Here is a 14,196-nt window from a genome sequence, read left to right as displayed (position 1 = left end):
TTTTTAAAAAAAGATCTAAAACAAAGAAATGTAAAACGATGTGACATTCTTGACTAAACTGACTTAATGTCTTCTCAAAGCCCTCAAACGTAGCTCATCAGAGTCTTTTTAAATACAAAGCTGCTGTTGTGACTGCTCCTAGGAGAGACTATTTCACATTAATGGCTTCCTAATTAATAGCTACCAGATCCTAACTAAGTTCACTTAAAAGGGGGTTCTTCTTTGAAATTATGCCAGTCCAATCTCTTAAAAAAGTTTCTCTAACAAAAAAGAAAGACAAAACACATTATACTACTGATATTCAAATCTTATTTCTAGCTAGTCTTCCTGGCTCTGGACTTTGGCCTACACCAGCTGAAATCCCTTGGTTAACTCCAACTCTTAAATCAATTTTCACCTCCCAAATTCAAAACCTGCTGTTACTTTTTTTTCTTTTTCTTTCTTTCTTTTCTGGTCTTGTTTGTTTGTTTGTTTTTCGAGACAAGATTTCTTTGTGCTGTGATTTAAGACACGTGCCACCACTGCTTGGCCTGGTATTACCTTCATCACTTACTAGTCAACAAACTAACTGTAGTAGTTTGGATATTAAATGTCTCCCATGGGCTCATGTGTTTGAATATTTGGCCCTCGACAAGTGGCACTATTTGGGAAGGCTGTGAAATCTTTAAGTAGTTTCTTCATCCTGTCCACTCTCTGCCACCTCAGGTTTCAGGCCCCATGTCCTCTATGCCATGAAGGACTGCATCAACTCAAACTGTAAACCAAACTAAGCCCTTCTTCCCTTGAATTGCTATTTGTCAAATACTAGATCATGACTTCAAGATAAGTAACTAATTCAGTAATCAGAGCAATTAATAAGGAATCTCTTCCCATATCAACTCAGTAGTTAGTAATCTCCTTAAAATTCTGAAGCCAGAATTTGTAACCCCAATCTACCCATCCCTTCAACTCTAAGAACTCATTTGTCCTTCTACTCTTACTCAACTTTTTCCCACGGAACCATACCATTTCATCTCCCAAATCCTCACTGTTACTAGTATTTTGCAAATGCAGAAGTGACTCACTAAAAATTTTAAGAGGCGAGCAATAGTAGTGTACACCTCTAATCCTAGCACTTGGAAGGCAAAGGTAGGCAACTGAGTTGGAGGCCAGCCTGGTCTACAAAGTGAGTTCCAGGAAGCTAGGGCTACACAGAGAAACCCTGTCTAAAAATATAAAAAAGAAAATTAAAAAAATATAATTATAATAAACTAGACCCAGTATGTGTCCAATATGCATGGACAAATAACCAGAATGAGAAACTTAATTTTCAAGTTCTTTCCATTGAATAAGTAACTTGTAGCTATTCGAAATAAAAATGATATGCGCATGATTCGTACTGTAAAATGATATCTTGGAGCATAACCTTCTTTAAAGTGAAATTAGATATACTGATTGCTTTAAAAAGTTGCAGTTTAACACCAAATTTAACTAGAAACTTAAGTCATTATGTGTAAATACTAATAGTCACTATTTAAATCCGAAAGAGCTGTGCTCTTAAAACTTCTGGGAAAGAAATTTGTGGTATAAGAAATCTGTAATTACACTAACCCCTCTGTATAGAGCATATTTACTGCCACATATATAATCAGTTAGGATTTTTTCACATATGGATTTCATAGATACTAAAGTATTTCAGACATTTTACTACTTTCTATACATAATCAAACTCAGTGAGGTAAATGTCAAATATAAAAACAAAACTCGACAGGCAGAGTAGAGAAATGCAAACATTAGTAAATGGCTACATAAATCAATTGAGCTATCACCAGGTGAAGTTAACAAGTGGTAGGAAAAAGAATGATTAAAGAAAAGATATCTCCTTCACAAGTGAGCAAAAATGTATAGAAAGGAGCCAGGAATAGCATCATGTCAAAAGTAACAGCAGTGGTCTAGCAAATTGAAAACAAGGTTCCACTGCCATTGAGAGTTAAGGAAGGTTTATTTCATAAGAAATGAAGTAGCTTCCAATTTCCACAATCAAAATTCAAATTCCTGCTGGCCATAAAAAGTCAAGGAAAGTCTTAAAATATAATAAAAGAACCAATAGTTGTTCTGAAGGAAGAAATACACAATGTAACTAAAAGTAGGAAAAAAATTACTAAAATTTCTACCAGAATACTACTCTAGTGGTTTTTAATATATGCTTAAACACACAAAAGAAACAGGTATTAAGATTCATCTCATAAGGCTTACTATCTGGTAATGAACATATCCTTATTTGTAGACCTCATCTTGGACTTAGCGGTATTGCTATAAATAAGGGATACACTCAAGTATGAAGTCCATTAAAGAAATGTTTAAAAATACAGAACAGGCCTTTTTCACTCTATTTGTTACAAACAAGTCAAAAAATAAGCCTATATGGCTTCTATGACATATCAATACTATGTCAATCCTTTAGTGAAGAATTAATTTCTCCTCTTAGTATCTTAGGCCAAATCCAATACTAAGTCTTAAGTTTTAAAGCTTTCAACAAATTTTTCTAAACTACTGGAAGACAAGGGGAACTTTTCAATCACCTTTTTAAAATGTAAATCCTATGGGTGAGATATTCTCTCTCGATATACTCCAAGAGCAGGATTTTCAAAATGAGAGAAGAGGTAAGATATCAACATCATGAAAGAAAGAGAACACATCAGGTATGAAGAAGGAATATTAATTGTCACTGTCTCCAGACAACTGAAATAACAAAAATGTATCTATAAAGAATCATAGATATTTTGAAATTTAATAGCATGGATAAAAGTAATAGCTAATATTCAAATTTCTAGGATGTATTTCTTTTTTTTGTTGTTTTGTTTTGTTTTGTTTTGTTTTTTGAGACAGGGTTTCTCTGTGTAGCTTTGCGCCTTTTCCTGGAACTCACTTGGTAGCCCAGGCTGGCCTCGAACTCACAGAGATCCGCCTGGCTCTGCCTCCCGAGTGCTGGGATTAAAGGCATGCGCCACCACTGCCCGGCTAGGATGTATTTCTTGAGTTCATGAAACAAACTTTATCTATAATAAAAAAATAACATGAAGCATTTCTGTGGCAACATCCCTGCTGGGTTACACCTGGCCTGGCTCCAGAGAGTGTAGCACCTAGCCCTAATCCACTTTTTGTTTAGCAGATAAGATACCCTTTGTTTCTCTTGTCTGAGCATCTCCCAAGGATACAAAGCCTATGTAAAACTTATTTCAGGAAACCCGGAAAACTGTGGTACCTGGTGAATCAAGAAATTTGTATTTGGCTTTGTATTTCTGGTAGCTCCTTTCAGGTTGTTTTGAACATATGGAAATCAACTGGCTAAAGTGTAAACATGGAGAAAAAGAAAAATGCCCTGGGCAAAGGGAAAGTGTTTCAGTCCTTAAAGGCTGGATCCCCCTGCAGCTGCAAAAGGCTAGATTCATTCTTAAGGTGCCTCCAAGGACACACACACAACACACACACACACACACACACACACACACATGCGGAGACACACTTCATACATTCAAAGATGGTTTCTAAGAAGGAAATGAATATGTTGTCTTGGTTTATCTTTTTTGGCGTTAATATATCAGCATTTAAAACTGAGAATAAAATTTTCAAGTTTTGAACCAGGTATAGTGGCTCATACTTGTAGTCCCAGCACTCAGGCATTGAAACAGGAGGACTGGAAGTTCTAGGCCAGCCTAGTCTCTATACAGTAAGATGTAACCTGAGCTACAGAATAAGACCCCATTTTAAAAAGGATTACTTTGTTATAGGTTTTATGTAGGATATAAGATCAAATCAGACACCCAGAAATGAAATAATTTCCAGTAAGATAAAAACAAGGTGAACTGCTCTATTTTATAAAGGTATGCTGACTATAAGGAGATAAAGATGAAGTGACATACTAAGGCATTCAGAGAAAACAACTCGTTATCAGCTTTTTTTTTAAGACAACAAACTTCTTTCCTAAAATATTTGAGTCTACACTGTAAGTAGACATTTTAACATTTTATAGCCTCTTCCACTTCATTATCTAGCCATTTATAACATACTAATACTTGGTAAAGAGCCAGATTTTTATTTTAAAAAAGTATCATTTGAGTTAAACCCATTTCTGTCCAAATGTCCTTTTTATTCTCATCTCATCCCTTTCACATTAACCCTTTCAATCACGTATCATCTTCAAATATCACAATCCATAACTTCGACTTAAAAAAAAAAGGCTGGGGAGTCCTTTTTAAAAATACCAAAATTGGGGTGGGGTGGGGGCTCCTGGAGGAGTGTCATGCCTTTAATCCCAAAATTCAGGAGGCAGAGGCAGAGGCAGGCAGATCTTCTCCTTGAGTTCGAGGCCTGCCTGGTCTACAGATAAGAGTTCTAGGGCAGATAGGGCTACACAGAGAAACTGTGTCTCAAAACAAAACAAAGAGCCGGTGAGATGGCTCAGTAGATAAAGACCAATAATCTGACTTAAATCCCTGGGACTCACATGATGAAAGGAGAGAACCAGTTACTACAAGTTGTCCTCTGACCCTGGCCCACAGGTATGGGATAGATAAATTAGATGGATTAGGTAGATAAACAGACAGACAGATGATCAACCTGAATGTTATTTTGGGCAGCAAGATTTATTTTCTTTTAAGTGTGTGTGTGTGTGTGTGTGTGTGTGTGTGTGCGCACGTACCCACTGAGGACAAAAGAGGATGTTGGATACCTGGAAGTTTTAAGCCACCCAACATAGGTGATAGGACCTGAATTGAAATCCTCTGGAAGGGCAGTAAATGCTCCTAAGCACTAAGCCAACTCTCCAGCCCCAAAATTTAAAAGTTCTTAACTTGATATGCTTTAATAATATTTACATAGGTAAATATTAGAATTTCTCCCCTATTCTCAATACATTAAACAGATATACTGGCATTAACTGAAGAACAAGGATCTTATTTTCATTTATTAGCTTCAAATGCAAGAAATAATTTTAGTAGTATACCAGGATATAGAAATTAGGGGCAGTATAGAAACTATTTGTCAAAATTAGTGTACTTTTAGAGAAGCAGTCATAGCACACGGCTGCAAGTATGTAAAAAGTAAGTAATTATCACTAACAGCATTAAAAGGAAACAAAAAAAAAAAAATCACACCCTAAATTTACTGAATTTTGTTTAAAAAAGCAACTAAAAATCCAACTGGGGATGAGTATTATCTGATGTAGGAAATAATAATAATTTTTTTATAAACCCAGATAGACTTATCACCCTGAAATAAAGGCTCATTCAAGTAATATTAAATCAGCTTACAAACTAAACACAGGAGATATTTACTGGCCAATTTAATGGAAAAAATAACACCATGATTGAAAAATGAGGTCATTAACAACCATATCTCTGAGGCTGAACAAACTGACTAAAACAAACAAAACAGACACAAAGCAAAAATACACACACAACCAATGAAGTCATGGTAGTACACATACATCATCACACATATCATAGGACTTAGGAGACAGGCGGCAGAAAGATCAAAAATTCAGGGCTAGGGCTGGAGAGATGGCTCAGTGATTAAGAACAAGAGCTACCCTTTCAGAGGAACCAGGTTCAATTCCCTGCACCTCTATAGTGGCTCACAAACTTCTATAATTCTAGTCCCTTGGGTACCAGGCAAACAAGTATTAAACAGATACACACTCAGGCAAAATACCCATACACATAAAATAAATAAAATTTAATTAAAAAAAAATTTCAGGACTAAATTTTGCTAGGTTCAAGGCTGGCCTATCTCAAAACAACAACAAAACAAAACAATGTGGGGGGGGACCACCGCACCCAAATCAAAACCAAACTGTACTAAAATGTATAGTAAACTGAGAACTAAAAGACTGAAGCTGGACATGAAAGCACACACCTGTGAATCCCAGCAGTGGGGCTGAGACAAGAAGATAGCAAGTTCTAGATCAGCTCAGGCTAATAAGGCGATCCTATCTCACACTCCTTTATAGCTGGAAAAAAAGGCTATAAGATACAGAATGATTATGTATACGTACATAAATGTTTATCCATGTATACCTTTATAACATATGTATGTTATAAATATAATTATATAATATTCCATATTATATAACAAGTTTATGTACACCTTCATAAAAATTTCATGAGGTAGGCATGAGTATTCTGCCTCAGTAGACACAGAAAGAATCAGAAATTAGTAATTTTACTAAAATTACAAAATTAATTACATATATGACAGGATCAAATTTCAAAACCAAATCTGCTTGCTATGAGAGTTCTTTATATAGTACCAAAATACAATGAATCTGTTTTAGAGATATATTTTGATGAAAATATTATGAAACACTGACTGAAATAAACCAGGAGAATTTGGAATCCATTTCATATATGGATAAAAGGAATCTAGTAAGAAAATAAATTGTTTTTATCATTCAAAAAGTATTATACAAGCAACATCTCTCTTTAGGAAAACAATCAAGGAAATAAGGTAGAGAAGAACTGATCAGAAGCTGGACCTATAGCTCAGTAGTTAAAGAGTGTTTGTTGTACTATCATGTAGACTAGAGTTTGGATGCTAGCTCCCATGTAATAAGCAGGATGTCTTATGACTGTAACTTCAGCTGTGAAGAACACAGAGAAAGGAGAATTGCTGGGGCTTGCTGGCTTCCAGCCTAGCTGAGAAACTGTGAGCTCTAGGGTTTAGGAAGAGACCCTGCCTCAAAGGAATAAGTAGAGAGTGAAGAGGACATCCTCTTCTAGGTTCCAAGCATGCATATACTTCCACAAACACAAATTTTTTTATGATGTGATCTGTAATGGAAGGAATATTCACAGTAACCTCATGCCTAAAATATTCTTTTTATTTATCTGATCCCTCCAGTATGTAGGAATAGTATACTTAGGGACTAGAACCTTGCTCAAAGGTTCTAATGATGTTTTCAATAAACAATTAGGAATGGCCACATGTTTTATTTCTAGCTAATGAGATGAAAGGAGAAATACTTCTGAAAAGATAAACATGAAGATAGGGTCATTCTCCTTTAAGAATAATGATCACTATCTATTGAGCATTACTAATAAATAATAGCATTATACAAGACACATAAATTATATGCCTATAAAAGTATCCCTCCTCCCCTTAAAAAGGTCAAAATAGAACTAAAAGGATTCATCTTTGATGAAACTTCGGGTCAATTTACTCAACTCATCCTGAAGGTTTGACTTCATACATGAGATACCTAATTAAATTAAATTTATTTGTATTTGTGTGTGCATACACGTGTGGAGTTCCAGAGGATAACATTCAGGAATCTGTTCTATCATGTGGGTCCTTGGGAACTAACTCATCAGGCCCAATGAAACATCTTTTACCTGCTAACGCTGTAGCCTAAAAAGCACCTACCCCAACATATTCTGCTACGAAAAACGTCTAATGTGGTAGAAGAGTCATTAGACTCTTATCCAGATGGAGGTAAAATACTAGTAAAAAAACAAAAACAAAACAAAATTGGAGGCAGTCTAAAGGGGACGTGGACATACCCTCCTTCTAATTTCTACCTTTACTCACTGAATGTTCAACACTTATAATAATATACTAAAATAGCTGCTCTTGGCCCCAAAATGCTGAGATCTAAAAATTGCCATATACGAGACAATGAAAACATAATTTAGAGAGAGAAAGTTTTACAAATGAGTATCAATGCAAGGGAAAAAATCAAACCAAAACCTTGACATTGTGGAAAAGAAAAATATCAAGAGCTCTTAAAACCACCCATGTTTGTAGAAATTTAATATCTGGATACTATCTATTATTTTAAATAAATGACAAAAAAAGAAAGAAAAGAAAAAAAGATTACCCTTACTTAGAGCATTTTTGTTAAGATCAACATGATCAAGATTCGTTAGCCTTTTTTACCTTAGCCATGAAAAACTATACAAGAATATTAAGTAAAGCAGGAATGCTTCTAGTTAGCTTTGGAACATTGTACCTCCTGATTTAAGGGAACTTTTAGTATTGTTGCTTTCTTGAAAACAAGAAATTTTTATCCACACAATTACTAAAGTTCTCATTGTACTAACATTCAGGTATAGCTACATTCGGAACACATCTAGTTATCACCCCCAATGCATACCCAGAATAAAGTTTGTTAAACTGCTACCAGCTCTTCTGCAACTTAAGAGGGATATTTTGACAATATTGTGAAATGCTCAAGTTCATTTTGTGTAATAAAACAGTTAAGAGTCTTTGATAGCTAATGAAAATTGACTATCCAGAAGGAACTTTTAAAATATATAAGGTGACATATCTAAATTGATTTTCCAATGATACCACAGTATATTTACTAAGCTGAGGAAAACTGTAAATTCCAAGTATTCTACTCTCCACACTACTTAAAGTTATGCTGGGACCTATTCCTTTACTGCACTTACCTTCAACTTTTGTGGTCTAATTTTTTGGTTGTTGTTGTTTCTTCGAGACAGGGTTTCTCTGTGTAGCTTTGCGCCTTTCCTGGAACTCACTTAGTAGCCCAGGCTGGCCTCGAACTCACAGAGATCCGCCTGGCTCTGCCTCCCAAGTGCTGGGATTAAAGGCGTGCGCTGCCGCCACCCCCACCCGGCTGGGGTCTAATTTTTTACAAAATATTCAACTTAATGTTCTTGGTTATATAACTCTCATCAGCATTTTTCTTACAAAAGCATGAATAGTTGGAGGAAAAAACGTATTTGCTTAATTTTCTACTTTAAAAATCTAGAACAATTAGGAATACTTAGTTTAAAAACAAAAACAAAACACCTCTTGGCAGTTCCTTACTAGTGAATTCAAATTACAGCCAAATGTGAAGTCATTCTTTATCTCCCTTTTCCACCCTTCCCACAACCTTTAGAATCATGACCAGTATGCAACAAAACTCAGAAACGATTGTAGTCATTAAGTTCATAAAATTATGTTTGTCCCCTAGAACTTGTAATCTTTTCAAATTGAAATTTTTTGTCATGTAGGGAAGTGTTGTTTTCATGAAAGTCCTAGTAATAATGTCAAAGAAGGCAGAAGAAACTTAATGTAAAATGAAAATTGGGAGAAATATTGAATGTCCACTGGTAAGCAGATACTCAACAAACATTATTATCTTTCCCCAACAATAATTATACTTACAAACCAGCAGTCCAAATGCCATGAAAATACTCTTTTTATTATTTAAATACAAGACATGTCTTGCTGGTTGAAGTGGACAAATCTATACAGAGTTGTGTAAAGAAAAATGGTCGCTGGCCAGGTCACAAACAAAATATTAAGTAGCTGTCTGTGACCTCTATGGTGAACAATCACTTCTTCAGGGAATTTCAGATGCCCCAACATCCTTTCCTGACACACCTTAACAAAACTTAAAATGAAAGTTTAATTACGATGATTAGTTACCGGGCAGCTCTCAGTATCAAAATACATTGTATTCTGAAACCCAAATTTTCTTCCAGTTCATAGTTGATGTACACAGTTCCTTCATCTATATAAATTTTCTTTGAAAGCTCCAATGTAAGTTTCAACATTTCTCAATGCTCTAATATTTAACAGAGAAATAGAACATTGCATCTTAAAAAAAAAAAAAAAAAAAAAAACCCAACAACCTACCTTCAAACTAGACTCATAGTCTGTGTTCACTTTGAACATAAGCCCAAGTCGTAAATGAATTTCCTTGGCTCGACAAAAGCTGGGATCAACATAAAGCACCTCCTGAAATGCTTTAATTGCCCTGAAAGAATATAGACACGAGATATCTTAACTTTTTAACACGTGCATGCATTTCTGCTTGGTAGTACAGTAAAACTTGCTTTATGCAAAGCTATTTTTAAATGTCAGATTTATAAAAATAATGTAAATAAGTGTTATTAAAAACTGAAAAGGAGCACCTAAGCCTTTTATATAATTAAATGTATATGGTCTAATTCCATATAGAAGGGGAAAATTAAATTTACTCCAAATTATTCAAACAAACAATATTTCATGGTTTAATAAAATTCTGTATAAATAACTAGTTTCACTGCTTCTGGAATTTCTTTAGAGAGGTAGAGAAGAGTAGATAAGGTTTGATTTTAAAGAAAGGGGAAAGTTGAGGGATTAATCCTATTTCTAGTCTATTATATAAAATAAAACTTCTGTTTTAAAACCTTGTAGTTTGCTTTCCATGTTTTGGTGTACAATCCATTTACATTTTATCTTTTATACTGCATTAGTGAGGAATCAAGTTTTCATTTCTATAGTAATATCTAACAACTCCCACAATATTTATATTAAAGACCATCCTTTTTTTTTTTTTTTTTGGTTTTTCGAGACAGGGTTTCTCTGTGTAGCTTTGCGCCTTTCCTGGAACTCACTTGGTAGCCCAGGCTGGCCTCAAACTCAGAGATCTGCCTGGCTGGGATTAAAGGCGTGCACCACCACCGCCCAGCCCGTCCTTACTTGAAAGCTCCATGGAAATGCTGACATTCACGTGCATCTGTTTCTAAGTTTATATTCTAGTTAACTTTCCTTGGTCCCTCAAATTCTCACTGTATAATTTCTTTAAAAAAAGAAAAAAAAAAAAAAAAGGTTTGATTTCAAGCAGAACAAATTCAGCGAAGAGATCCTTTTTACTGAATGGACTTCTATTTTGTCATTGCTTAACTTGATCATGTTAATCACCACCAGCTCAAAATGAATATTAAACAATGACAAAATGCTTTGAATTTTAAAAGCTATAAATCTACAAGGATGTGGTTCAGATGGTAGAGTGCACACTTAGTATGCATGAAGCCCTAAGTTTGATCCTCAGCACCTCATAAGCCCAGTGTGGTGATTCACTGCTGAATATCTAGTACTCAGAAGGTAGAGAGGAAGGAAGATAATGAGTTTGGGGTCAGCCTGGGCAACTGAGACCCTGTCTCTAAAATAAAAATGTCACAAATGTTCATATAACTACAAAGCAGGAAACAGTAAAATAAAAATAACAACAACAACAACAAAAAATCTACTGGGTTATGTTGAGTAGCATTTAAATCCTTCTATCAGTTTAAAACTTCTGCCAAAGTATATATTCTACCAGTATAATATTCTTTGCAAAGCTTTTAAGAGCTAGCATTTATCCTATAGTCATTAAGGTGTTTATTTTGAATCTTAGAGTTTTTCAAAATAAAAGCTAACCCTTTGTACAAAAATATTGTGCCACAAAATAATTCATGCCTTTAGTAACTTTATTCTGATGAATCACACCTTATCTAGTTTTGTTTTTGTTTTTTGAACGAGTGACTACATGCACATTTATTTACAATGTTAAAGACTTCTACTAGGCAGTTTAATTGTCAGACCTTTACACCTGTTTATGGTAGTACTTGACTTTCTTCCTGACGATTTTTAGTAAGAGGGTAGGAAATACAAGAGAGGGGGCCAAAGGACTGACAGAAAAAAGAAGAACTGGGGGGGGGGGGGATTTAAATTCTTATTCAAAATGTGTCAATCAATGCAAGCACAATGAGAAAAGACAGTGTATGTCTGTGGGCAGAAGCATCAACAAAGTTAGAAAGAGGGACTGAGAGCTCAGTGGAAAAGTGTGAGGTCCTGGGTTCAGAGCAGCCATTTGCTCTCCATAAGAACAAACAGTCAGGAAGAAAACACTTACCAACTAATGATACCAATTCCACCATATACAGTATGCCCGAGAAACAGTATGCAGAAAGGGTTCAAAAGATTCTAGGGTGGTGGTAATGTTTTACTTCTTCACCCAGGTGATGGTTATATTGATGTGTTTTTTTTTTTTTAATAGCATGTTACAATATGTGTTCGCTATTTAGACCATTTAAGGTATACTAACAAAAACCTTGACCAAGAAATAAGGATGTAGCTGAGCTGAAAGAGTGCTTGCCTAGGTTTCAGTCTCAGCACTAAACAAACCAGAGGTGCTGGGACAGGTTGACAGTCTCAGCCCCAAGGAAGTGAAGGCAGGAAGATTAAAAATTAAAGGTCAACCCTGGCTATCTAACCAGTGAGCTTAAGTCCAGCCTGGGATATATGAGATTCTGTCTCAAAAAATATAAAAAATCATGACTAATGCTTCACAATGTCCTTATGAGATAAGTCAGAAAAACAGCTAAGCAATGTCCACATGTTACAATAAAAACCCCAGGCAGGTCTGATGCATAGACATGGAAAAAAAGTGGGAAGGCAGAAAAGAAGTTAGGAAAGAAAAAAGAAGAGTTTATGAGGGAAAAAAAGATAAGACTGCATGACATCAGTGACAACCCACCTGTGAAAATATTTCCTGTTCTATCTCAATTCAAATTCTAGTTATTCCCCTAAATGTATAGTGTTTTTGGATGTGGACAAACATGGTTTTATTTTAACATAATCTCTGAGTAAACAATCAGCCTAGATTCGGAAACACTAAAAACACATTAGGCTCAGCCTATGTTCATTCTTTAAGATCTAAAAGTATCAAGGACAGACACACATGTGACACGTACAAATGTATGCACAGCAATATATATTCTATTCATCAAGTTCTCCTTGATGTTGTTATAATGTCATAGAAACAATTTTCAGTATCTCATTACTAGAATATTGATAAAAATTCCTTTAAAATGAGAGAGTGTGTGTGTGTGTGTGTGTGTGTGTGTGTGTGTGTTCTGGCTTACATTTATTTCCTCAAATAGGTAGGTCTTGTAATCAGCTTGTAACTATAGCACTAATAACTTAATAATCATACCTTTGCGTTACATTTAATGTCTGTGGGCAGCTGTCAGTCAGCTCCAATCTCAGCTGGCTGTTGCTGTTCTTCCTCAGCTGTAAGACAGCTTATCTCAAAATTTTCTTTCTGCAAACACTGGTACTCTTTCTTCACTACTTCTTTATATTATATGTTCTCCTGATCCAGAGTTTTTGGTTTATAGCTTCCGTCTAAACCCACTATTATCAAGACTCACCATGCAAATTCAGTACCAACTTCTTTTTTCTTTCCTTCTTTTTTTTTTTTTGGTTTACCCTAACCCTAGTAATTAGTTTCGATCTATAATCAAATCATTTTGCTTTCAACCTATGGTGTATTGTCCCCAGTTTTTCTAAGTTTGTTCCTTCAGGTCTCCATCATTCTTTTCTTCTCTAAATCATCTTCAACAAGAATAAAAAAAATCAACAGATGTTAACTGATGCCATCACTTGAATAAAACCAATATGGCTATTTGTTGGGAAGGAAGAACTCTACAGTCTCTTCACTGATCAGGACTCCTCACCTAACAGACAATATATTTATTCACATACCTAAGTTTGTTTTCTGGTAAATTTTTGCTAGTTTTTCTCTATTCCACATCCCAGGAAAACAGAAGGCGGGGAGCAGGGGGAGAATACCATTAAATGTTATTCAAATTTTGGTTATTATCTTTGGTTCCTATCTTTCCAAAATACATAAAGAGCCAGAATATGATCTCTGCAGCACAAACTAGAGACCATCACTATTAAATATTTTATCCTGACAGAATTTAACAGCACGGTAAATGGCTACTAAAAAACTGTATGAAATACTTTGATAATGCAATGCTTAGAAAGATTCAGTTTTCAAATAGGCAAAGCATATGTTCCGCTGGAAAAACATTTTTTAAAGGAACACATCATTATACCTAGTACTGTTGCTAATTTTAATAGTCTAGAAACAAGTTATTATATCACCAGATTATTTCTATTGATTTTTCCAGTTAAAGACTGTTTAATTTAATCATAAGTTTAAACAGAAAATTATATAAACCTAAATCCCCAATAGCACTAATTCCACAAAAACACACATTGCTAAATATACTTAAAAATAATGGTTACTTTTTAAACAGATTTCTAGAAAAAAAAAATCAAACTATAAAAAAATTAGGGAAGAAGGAAGGAAGGGAGAGAGAGGGGGAGGGAGAGAAGGAAGGAAGGAAGGAAGGAAGGAAGGAAGGAAGGAAGGAAGGAGGAAAGCAATCATCTAGATTTATAGCAAATAACAAAATGTCTCTATCACATTTTTGACATTTGTAAAGAGAAATAAGAAAACTTGAATTCTCTGGGACTAATGCTATGTTCAGAGTGTTCCCTCAAAAATAGATGAAGAGTTAAATTAACAAACAAATATTTCATACAAATTAAAAAGTAGTCTAGTTCTAAATTAGTAGTAAAAAAATGTGTGTATATACACACATACAC

At 34.9% G+C, this 14,196-nt stretch overlaps 1 protein-coding gene across 8 annotated transcripts in view; it reads right to left on the bottom strand.

Moving 5' to 3' along the window:
* Kdm6a (lysine demethylase 6A) overlaps positions 1 to 14,196 on the bottom strand; it is a 145,545-nt gene that overhangs the window by 62,981 nt on the left and 68,368 nt on the right. For all 8 annotated transcript variants that reach the window (XM_036174095.1, XM_036174101.1, XM_036174094.1 and 5 more), the window contains exon 6: positions 9,628 to 9,748. In XM_036174095.1, the coding sequence (XP_036029988.1) occupies positions 9,628 to 9,748 (121 nt within the window). The remainder of the gene's footprint in view (positions 1 to 9,627; positions 9,749 to 14,196) is intronic.

This window comes from Onychomys torridus, chromosome X (assembly GCF_903995425.1).
Source record: "Onychomys torridus chromosome X, mOncTor1.1, whole genome shotgun sequence".
Lineage (NCBI taxonomy): Eukaryota > Metazoa > Chordata > Mammalia > Rodentia > Cricetidae > Onychomys > Onychomys torridus.
This window is presented reverse-complemented; position numbering and strand designations above follow the sequence as displayed.